General features: G+C 36.4%; 1 protein-coding gene and 1 long non-coding RNA gene across 3 annotated transcripts; one reads left to right on the forward strand and one right to left on the reverse strand.

Annotated features, from left to right (window-relative positions):
• The first annotated feature begins 722 nt into the window (after positions 1-722).
• LOC104117474 (uncharacterized) lies at positions 723-7,026 on the forward strand. Of its 2 annotated transcripts, none has more exons than XM_018778044.3 (10): positions 723-1,231; positions 1,327-1,413; positions 2,237-2,378; positions 2,461-2,757; positions 2,829-2,976; positions 4,400-5,365; positions 5,483-5,721; positions 5,810-5,883; positions 6,351-6,450; positions 6,656-7,026. In XM_018778044.3, the coding sequence occupies exons 2-10, from the start codon at positions 1,358-1,360 to the stop codon at positions 6,677-6,679; spliced, it is 2,046 nt and encodes a 681-aa protein (XP_018633560.1). In that variant the 5' UTR covers positions 723-1,231; positions 1,327-1,357; the 3' UTR covers positions 6,680-7,026. The 2 variants fall into 2 exon arrangements, with proteins under 2 accessions (XP_018633560.1, XP_009626830.1); XM_009628535.4 differs by having other exon boundaries at positions 725-1,231; positions 6,673-7,026.
• Positions 7,027-8,019: 993 nt separating this feature from the next.
• Positions 8,020-9,631, reverse strand: LOC138895101 (uncharacterized). Its single transcript, XR_011409296.1, has 2 exons — positions 9,429-9,631; positions 8,020-8,390 (listed from the first exon to the last, which is right to left on the reverse strand). It is a non-coding gene; the product is annotated as an uncharacterized lncRNA (long non-coding RNA).
• Positions 9,632-10,976: the final 1,345 nt, after the last annotated feature.

Below are 10,976 nucleotides of genomic sequence, written 5' to 3' on the forward strand. Positions count from 1 at the left end.
TATTCGCACACCTAAATCTTTCTCTCATACTAAGTTCCACGTGGCCATTACCATTGATCCACCGGTCAATTTCCACGTAAGGACAAACAAACCGAGCCCTACACCACCACTTTTGCATTTCCATACTCGCCCCGCAGAATCTAGGGTTTTGAAACTAGTTGTTAGGCTAAAATGACTTTAAAATACTCTTTATATGATATGATATTGTGCGAGTTGGACCAAGTCCGTATGATTTTTCCCAAAAAATTCTACACCATTAAGGATTTGTTTGGTTGGGAAACAAGTTATCCTATAATTAATTATTTCGGATTGGTTATCCATCCTCCCATGGGGATAAAAAACACTACAATTCCGGAATAACTCAACCAAATATGGAATAAACTCATCTCAAATTTAATTGCGGGATTAATTATCCCTTATCTCTACCAAACAAGTCCTAAGAGTATTCAACTCCTCAATTTTACTTTATAAGTACTTATATAAAATAATATTTGAGAAGAAAAGAATAACAAGAGGAACAAGTCCTATGCAAATAATGAAAGTGGTTTCTAGAGTGAATGTAGAGAGAGTCTAGAATCAATCCCCTAGCTTTGCTGGCTCCTACAGGCTAATACATTTGTCCCTTTTTCCCAAAACTTAAATTTACCATTATATCCCCAACCACCAATTCTTCATTTCCCCAAAAGACGTACTTAATAACTGAAAAAGAAAACCTCCAATTAAATCACCAATTCACGTCTTCCCTTATTCTCAGAAATCTTCAAAAACGTGTCCAATACCTGAGCTTGCCACCATTTCCCCCCATTCTCTGCAAAGCAATCTTCTCAGTTTCCCAATGACCCCTAAATTCACTCAATTTCCTTTCCTCATTAATGCATTCCCAATTCTAACAATTTAATTCTATATCTATTCATTTCATTTCATGTATATAAAAGGAGGGGTTGGTTACATTTAGTCTTGACATATACTGCTGTAATTTTTTTCGAAGGTCGTGTCTGATGTTTATGTCCATTGATCGCCTTTTCTTCATTTCGCCGGCTTTTAATCTGCGCCATTGACACGTGTCTTTCTTCCTTCTGCTATATTTCTTTTTGTGTTATGAGGAAGCCGCGTGGTGAATTATTCATTTTCGACTTACCTCATTTCTCTTCCCATACTTCTTCATTTTGTTCTGAGTTTTGTGGGTTTTATTTACCATGGAATTACCTTGATCCCGTTTTTCTTCATTCTGGTAAATTTGAATTTTACTTTTTCCAAATTCAATTTTACGCGCATGTGTGATTTTTTTTTAAAATTGTTGGTAATTTTTGAATTTTGATGGAGCAGTAATTGGTGGTGGAGCAAAATTGAAGAGCTCATGGGGAACATTGATTATGGCAGATGTGTCTTTCCCTTGACAAGTTTGCAAATTGGGTATCAAATTCTTCCTCTTCCTTCTTTATTTTTTAATTTAATATTGCTTACAAATAATTCTGTATTTCTTTCTTCCTGTAAATTAAAAATTAATTGGGTTAATTTCAATTTGGTGATATTTTTGTTTTGGAATTTTCTGCCTCTTGTACCTGGCTTTGTTCAATTCCTGCAACCATACCAACAAATCTTGAAAAAATTTGGAACTTTGTTGCATTTGAAGGGTATTGAATTTGGTACAAATGTATGAAAATTTTCGGTAAATAAATTTCTGGTCCAACTTGCTTTAAATTCTGCCATTTTAGTTTTTAGTTACAGTTCTGTAAAACTATTGAGAAGATGGATGAAAGATGAGCTTTTTGTGGACTTTAAGGAGGGGTCGTGGCTAGAGGCGGATCCAAAATTCGAACTTTATGGGTTTGGGATGCAGTTGAACCCACTGATCATATGATTACTTGAGTTACTGGGTTCGAAATTTAATTTTTATACATATTTAGTAGATTTCTTAACACTTATATATGGTATGTGACAAAGCTATTGGGTTCGATTGGACCCCCTAACTTAAATTGTAAATCCGCCCCTGGACTTGGCAGATCAAATTAATTCATGCCTGAAAATTTGAGTTAAGGTGTGTTCTTGCCTCATTGCAGTGGCGGAATCGGGAATTTTAACGAGGAGTACAATTAGTATCTAAGAAGATTTTGATTTAACAGTTAAACAGTACTAAAGAATTCATATTATGTTCCGAAATTTATTTAAGTTGCTAGGGGCCATTAATCAACGGTTTATTGTTTTGTTATTTATATGCTGCTTTTATTTCTTACAGGGACTTGCAGTCCTATCTTTCACATCTTTACCTTTTCCTTGCCCCTGAGAGTAAGAGATGTTATATCTTGGTGGACAACCGTCCGTGGCTTAGAGATCTTGTTTCTAGACCTGCACACTTATGGCAACTGATGGTTACCAAGGTTGGTAGTGCATAATATCTTTTTCATATTTTTCTTTTCTTGGTTTTGTATGTTTAACTAGGAAATATTTGTTTCGAAGCAGTCCAGGTTATCTCCCTTTGCGAATACCAGAGGGCGGAAGCAGAGGAAAGGGGGTGGAAATATGTTGGATATGAAATCTATTCCTGAATTAAGCACGAGCGAATCTGAAAATGTTAGAAGATGGTTTCCCTTTATTGATGCTGCAACATTGTCCCGGAAGAGGGAATTATTACCTGTAAAGAAACTGAGAAACTCTTTGATCTTGAATAGCAAATTGCACAGGACATTGTATGGGTTCATTGTGTTTGAAGTTGAATGGAATGATGTGCGTGGCATAAATTATTTGAATGAGCTTCAGGTATAAGTCACTTCCTTTGGTTATTTTGACCTTAAGTAAATGCTGCTTGCTTATTTTTAGCTCTTGGGCAGACAGATACATCACTTGCCATAGAGACAAAATTCATGAAAAGATGGGAATTTGATAGTGTGACACAAGCTGCTAGATGCATGTCTTCATGGTTTCCTGGGACTGGCACGGAGCACCGTCTTCTGAAAGTGTTTCTGGAATCTACTATAGGTATCATCCATGTGTTATTGATTGCTATGCATCTTAATTTTCTTATTGGATTTAAAAGCTGAAAGTGTTTCTGGAATCTACTATAGGTATCATCCATGTGTTATTGATTGCTATGCATCTTAATTTTCTTATTGGATTTAAAAGTTACCTGGTCCTATCTAGGGCCACTGATAACCTCAGCTCTGCCCCATTTTTCTTTACTGTGGTTTGTACATGCATAGATTAATTTGTTTCTTTCCTGAAGTGCGCCTGTAGAAGAAATGGACCATTGCTCATAGACCATTGATCCATATAAATAAGACACAGACTTAGGTACGACAACAATTATTCGTCAATTCCAAACAAGTTGGGGTCAGTTGTATGAATCATTACTGAACATGTTCCCCGTTTAAATTCATCTCAGACCAAAACAACAACAACAACAACCCAGTATAATCCCACTAGTGGGGTATGGGGAGGGTAGTGTGTACGCAGACCTTACCCCTACCCTGGGGTAGAGAGGCTGTTTCCAATAGACCCTCGGTATCCTTCCCTCTAAGAACTCCCACCTTGCTCTTGGGGTGACTCGAACTCACAACCTCTTGGTTGGAAGTGGAGGGCGCTTACCATCAGAGCAACCCACCTTGTCAATGATTCATCTCAGACCAACATTATACAAAATAAAAATAAAAAGTACTAGATGTTCTCATCTTTTAGACACAAGAGTCTCTAATAAGGCTAAAAGACTCCTAGAAAGCATAAGACCTAAACGTATTACTTCACCATGTGACTTTAGGTCTAATTTGCCCTTTTCAACACCTTCTTTCACCATTTTCACACCTATGGACTGGTGCATGTGGAGGTCGATGCAGAACATGACTAAACCTTCTCAAGCGACCTTCTCTCATTTTATCCTGAATGTGTACTGCTTGAACCTTCTGGCAAATGTGGTCTTTGTTTATCTTGTCTTATTTTTTGTATGACCGTACTTCCACTTTAGCATCTGCATCTCTGTGACACTCATTTTGTGGATGTGTTGGAGATAGCAAATGGAAAATAACTGATTTTCTTGTGATTGTGAGTCGCAAATACCATTGTCTTTTTGAAGAATAAAACTTTCACATGGACCTTCCTACTAGAATGGTAAATTCTCATGAAGTAATTGTGTCTTCCTCTTTCCCATTCTTTCATCGTTTATTCCAATCCTTCATTAAACAAAAAGGTGGTAGTATTTAAAAATCCCATCTAATCTGTTTAACGTCAATTTCTTGATATGTATTCAGTTAGTTCAGTAACTGTCCCAAGCTTACAAATTCCTGTTATAAGTTGATTTCTTCAAGTTTCTATTTTTGAATCATGGCTGGAAGCCATACCTAAGTATTTGTTGAACTCCTGTTCCAAGCTTGCAAATTCTTACTTGTAACTTTGCTGGAGATTTTTACAGGAGATGTGTTCTATGATGCCCATGACAATTTTCAATGGACAACTGATGTGGCTGACAGTGATGCTTCTACTTGCAATTCAAGTGATGAGGATGAATCTCCTTGCGGTTCAGTTAGAAGTTTCAGCACATACCCTGCAGCAGAAAATAGCGAAAGTTCTCTGCAAACGCCATCTCCACCTGATGGACCTTATAAGAGAAGAAAGCTTTTGAAGTCTCTTAGTAAACGATTAAATGTTGATTTGCTCTCCGAGGAGCCATTTTCTGAAACTATTGAATCACAGCTACATGGCGAGACCTCTGACAAAAGTACTTCTGAAGTTGTTGAAGCCACCCAGTACAAGGATGTTTTGCTTTTGTTTCGGTTTAATGATCGTGATCTCCCTTTCAAACTTAGAGACATTATTCTTTTGGATTTACGGTTGCTTACTCTACTGGAAGCTGGGCTTCCTTCGTGGGTCATATTTCTCCAGTCTTACCCAGTATTTTGCCATATTTACCGTCCATGGATGTGTCCTCTAGCAAGGTTTTTATATGTCGTAATCTCTATAGTTACCGTTCTGATTGGATTCTATGATCTATACAAGAATGTACCCGTACTCAAAGCGACAGCATCTAGTTTGTTTGGGCCCCTTTTTGATTGGATAGAAACATGGGAAATGGTATCAAGAATTCAGTACTTGGGAACCATGCTATTTCTGCACAATTTTCAGAAGGCCTTTAAGTGGTTCCTCATGACAACGCGTACTATTCGGTCATTTTTCTCCATTCTTGCACAGCCAATGGCTGGTCCACTTGTTGTGTTCGTGGAATTCTTCCTTCCTTTGTGGAATGTGTGTACACAAATTATGGAGGATTTCTTTTCCGTAATATGGTTTACAGTCGGGTCTTCTTACTCTCTGGTGGGAAAAATTATTGAGATTTTATTACTACCTCTGTGGTATATCATATCGTTTGTTTGGATTATTGGTAAGTATATGTGCAACTACGGATATAATCCCATTTGTTTTGCTTAAAGTGGTTTATGAATTTAAGATTGTTGCTCCTTTAGAGTTCTTCTCTCATCAAATTTCTGTTCAACTGCAGTGACATCTTTATTTTACCCCATCTTTTGGATTCTGTGGGAGATTATCTACGCTCCAATTCGCCTGGTCTTTGGTTTTTCTAGCCTTCTGGGCTTTTTGTGTACTTCTATATATGAAGTGATTCAGGATTCATGGCTGTTCGTGAGTAGCATAGTTCGAGTTACTTCTCAAGTGGAGTCAACAGTGACCTCCGGTGGGGTTTCAATATGGCGTTCTCTTTGGAATGACCTTTTCTCTCAGGTTTATCGCTTGTTTCCATTTAATCCTAATATGTAAATTCTCTTAAGAGTTCTTGCGCTAATAATTTTCTTCTGGTTATGACTTACAGGTTTTCCGAGCTCTTCGGAGTATTCTCTATGGTTTTGTTGCCTTCTTCGCAGCTTGCAATAGACACAGGTTAAGGTATGGTTCTCTATTTTGCACATCTTCTCTTTGAGAATGTCAACTTCTAGTAGTTACTTTTCGTGCTAACTCTCATCGCGTGCTTCCACATATTCTTATGCAACAAAATGGAGGGTATGTTACTTAACCTAGAGAAATATAGCTAGACTTGCATGGAATGAAGTTAAGCGTTAATCAGCATATTATGTAATGCATAGCCTCCCTTTACGTATCCAGCCTGCTAGTTGCTTTCTATATTATGGGCTCTACGAGAAAGACTTGGTGTAACAGAATAGAGCAAAAACTGAAGGAAGTCTTCCCCTTTCCTTGTGCATGTCACGTGATAACTATCTCTCAACTATTGCAACTCTGAAATACTAATTCTTTTTTTACTGTTGCAACTTAAGTTGAATTATTCCTCAGATGCAACCTCTCGTTTTTTCTTCTTTTTTCTGTTGGCTGATTGAGCTGAAATATTACGTTTGCAGTATATATAATCATTCAAGTGAGTTCATACGACGATTATCTGCCAAAAGGTCTCGGTTAGAATCTAGTCGCAGTGCACAAACATCAGGAGCGCAAATCACAGTAAGTTTATACCATCTAATCGTGTTGATCATAATTGCTGGCACATAGCTGTTACGCCATATCAACTGGTGCAAAATTCCTGTTATCTTGTGGAAAATGTCCTCCTTTCTCATTGATGTAGTGGTTGCTTTTGCTTGCTTCCTTCTGCAAACACGCTTGTTCCAGTATTTGTGAATTAGACATTTTTCTGTTTTCATGCCAAATGATTATGCACTTCTGCAGTGGATAGATACAGAAGAAGCACAGCACCAGCGAAAATTCAGAAAGATCGAATGATGAGGAGAAACTCCACTCCTTTTAACGTGTATAGCAAAATTAACTCCCCTGTTGACCAGGAAGTTTTCCAGGTGCGGCATGTAGGATATGGTAAAAGGGGAATGTACATCAGAGGAAATTAATTTGCCCAGTTCTTTGGCTTCTCCTTTGCTCTTGCCCTTGTGGTTTTTCTTGTAATTTTTTATTTGATCATCTCGTTATAGTTTTAGTCTGCCGCCGAGATTGTAGCATATCGGAAAATCTGTAAATAATGAACATGAGGATGCTTTTTGCTATACAAAGTACAGAGTTAGTTTCCAATGCTTGCTTCCTAACTTTCCACAATTCCACTTAACTAGAGTTTTAGCATCCTTGCATCTTATATTATGTTTCTGACCATTAGTACTCGCATTTCGTTTAGTTTTGTGCTTCCGCTGATGAGTAGTACCATCTAAGGGTCAGCAGAATATCAATCACAAGTTACTCTTGAGTTTGTATTATAGATAATGTCTGATGACGTTATTCAGCCGCTAATTTATCTTGAGACTATATTTGGCAATGCATACAAATACGTTCAGGGTATCAATTTCACTTGTCGAAAGAAAAAAACCCTCTAAACAGGTGCAGTTTTAGGCGGTTTAATAGTAAGAAAATTATAAACAAAACATAGGTTATTTTGAAGTAAATTTCATAAAGGGATCTCCTATAAATTTAACAAAAAGAGACAGATGTGCGAATGTATAAGACTAGTGAACTACTGGCCCCAGGGTTTTGGGCCAAGATGTAAATTTAGTGGTAAAATGGCAGCGTATGATGTCTTGATAAGATGCAACTTGCAATTTCTAATCCTGTCGAACTCGTAGTATCAAACAAAGAAATGACAGCAGCCACTTAGAGATGATATTTGATGGAATTAAACATGAAAGATTATTAATTCTCTTCTGAAGAAGAGCGAAGTGGAGGAAAGGATGTGGAAAAGCTATCTTTTTCTGTGTTTTGACTTTCCTTTTACTTTTATTCTGTGTTCAATAAAATGTTCGTGCTCCCCTTGATAAAAAAATAAAACAAAATGCTTATACTTCTTTTCCCTCATCGTCTGTTTACTTCATCTACCTGATACCTTAATGTCAATCCAAGCACACAAAAGATAGAGTCCTTGAAGTGTTTGGAGCAGTGCATCAAAGAATATTCAAACTGTTGCCTGAGAGCAGTTGTAAAGTTTTCATGTGCAGATTATATACGAACCTCCAGCATGCGAACCATCTGTGCTCATCAAATCTATTATAACTTCAAACTCTATATGCAACAAGGCAATATTTTAACCAAATACTTTTGATTAATTTAAATATTTAAAATAAATCAACTCCAAAACTTTATTCGTAGTAACTACTGAAATACTGCTAAGTTATTATCAAAAATATCTGAATCTTAACTCATCGACTGTGTCTATGAAGCCTCTACTGATAAACTGACGCACTGCTCAGGACATGGGATTTCCTGGCTAGTTCTCTAAGTGAACAAAGAAATAGCTAAATAAAGATGACTCTAAGGAATACTCCACGAACAAAAGCGGAGCTCACCAATAGCACTGGAAGTGAGGGAAGTCCTAACCCATAGCCTGCTCGCCTGCAAAACCGGTTCCTACGTTGTACCGCACACCAACGTAGGTTTCCAAAAGAGAACGTCTGTACCATCCATTGTACTCAGTGAGTCTCAACGACAGAGGACGAAACTTTAATAACATATACATTACAAGCAAAGATTCTAAATGCATGTAAAACATAAAGCATATAAGAACAATTCTAAAATAATTGCATAATAGAAAAATACATCACTTTATACTTTGGGAGTTCCAATTATCCTGACTTAATTCTGTCTCAGTCACTGTGTGATCGGCACGGGTTGGATCCCAACCTGATTAAATAGGCCCAATCCACAAGGTGCCACTCGCTTCATGGTTCTCGGCGCTCATGTGCTATACCTTAGCTTCGCTAGGCAAATTCTCAGCAACGAGACCCTCGGCTCGTGTGCTCCCTACTTTGGCACAAGTAGTTTTAGGAAGTCAACGCCTTGGTCAGGACCCTCGGCCTGGACGATGACCCCTTCTCAGAATAGAGGATACTCCCAAAAATCTTTTCTTTCTAAAACTTCTTCTTGTGACTTTTCAAGTCTAAATCTTTTCTGAAACATCCAATGCATACTCATACAGGTATCCTTAATTGTAAAGCATGGCATAAGAATGAAATAAATATTTAAAAGTATTTCTAAAGATTCTTGCTTTTTCATGAATTTTCAACATGAAAATGGCATATAAGAATAACACAAAAATCTGAAAATTTATGCACATATATCATAATAAATCATCTAAACTTTAGCTAGAACAATTCTAAGTTAATAGGTACTCAATAGCTCCAATTAAGTACATATTAACTCTTTTAAGCAATTCATCAAACACCTTGTATGCGTTCTTTTGTGAGTTAAACCACTTTAGTAAAGGGTTATATCAACTCACCTCAAAATTCCTTGAGCCAATACGCAGGCCCAGGTCCGATTTATACCCGTCAAATAATTAATTCTACAACAACCCGTGTATTTAAATAAATTTTAAATTTTCACACCTAAACATGGAACTTACTGTTGATACAGAGGAAAAAAGGGAATTAACTTTTCAATTCTTATCTATTACTACTGTAGCATAATTGACAATAGAAAATTTTATATACCTGAGTTTAAGAATAAGTAAGTTGTGAAGAACCCTATAATTTTTCGAGCAATCTCTGGCTGCCTCTGTTCGTATCTGTGCGTCTGTGTTTCTGTGTTCTAAGCCTTTTTTATTTTTGGGTTTTGTTCGAATAAGGCTTCTGCCCTTTTGCCCTTCTGAATGAGAAATACGTCCTTCTCATTCCAAGGCTTTAAGGCCCTTTTTATTTTTATTTTTTATTATTATTTATCTTTTTGTTTTGTTTTGCCTTTTTGTCTCATTTGCAAAGGACATTATTTTTGCTATGTTTTCAATATAGCTGTTTTGACCGTGGAAAGATTTCTAACTTTATGGAAGGGACTTTCCTTCTTCTAGAGGCCCTAAAGCCAAAATTATCTATAATATAAGATATATTGTTTGAAGTTTTTTTTTTTTTTGGGTAACTAATAATTAATGATACTCACTTTTAAATATTACTGATATTAAAATTATTAATATTCCCCTAACTGTATATTCAATTCTTTATAAATAGAGAAGTAACTCAAAAATCAATCACACGGGTTTAAATCCGTAATAGAAGTATAATTTAAGATAAAAATAATTTAAATTATATATTTAGCGAGTTTTGAAACTTCTACAGATTTGAGGAGTGTTACAATCTTCCCTCCTTAAAAACATTCGTGCTCGAATGTTGCTAAGACCTTATTCTTAAGCTAATAATCATTCCTCAAGTGCTTGAACTTTTTAAGGTTTTTAGCACTACTCACTTTCCCAAGGGACTCAAAATTTTGGCCAACTCCCTAAATTTTCAAAAATTTCGGCAGAGTCTCCCATGTAAATTGGACTATCCAAAAATATCTCTGTTACCAATACCACAACTACACCAACAACAACCAAATATACCATAACAGGCCATTCGTAGGCACCATACACAACTCATAAACTAATTACTCACACTCCGGCAAGGAGGTACCACAATAATCAACCAAAATCTAAAGCACAACACTTCAGCAAAAAGTAAATAACTTTAATGAATTAAATATGCTCTGGCATGGCACTAAATTATTAAATAACTAAATATACTCTGACAGAAACTAAATTATTTCAATAACTAAGTGTAATCTAGCAAGGACATAAGCACATATTAACTTGTATTTAATAAATAAAATATATATGCCAAGCCAAACTTAGGTTCACATACCTTTTTCCTCAAATAAATATGGATATTTCTTCCTCATATCTTCCTCGACCTCCCACGTAGCCTCTTTTGAATCATGATTACTCCACAAAACTTTTACCGATGCTATATCTTTTGTTCTCAACTTTCTTACTTGCCTATCGAGAATTTTTATAGGTACCTCTTCATAAGTCAAGCCTTCTTTAATTTCTATGGTATCGGCAGGTATTATATGCGACTTATCATGAATGTACTTTCTAAGCATAGACACATGAAAAACAGGATGAACAGAGGACAACTCAACGGGCAACGCTAGCTCATAAGCCACATTTCCTTTCTTTTCTATAATCTCATAAGGTTCAATAAATCTAGGACTAAGTTTTCCCTTCTTTC

The sequence above is a fragment of the Nicotiana tomentosiformis genome, chromosome 7, assembly GCF_000390325.3.
Source record: "Nicotiana tomentosiformis chromosome 7, ASM39032v3, whole genome shotgun sequence".
NCBI classification, from domain to species: Eukaryota; Viridiplantae; Streptophyta; class Magnoliopsida; order Solanales; family Solanaceae; genus Nicotiana; species Nicotiana tomentosiformis.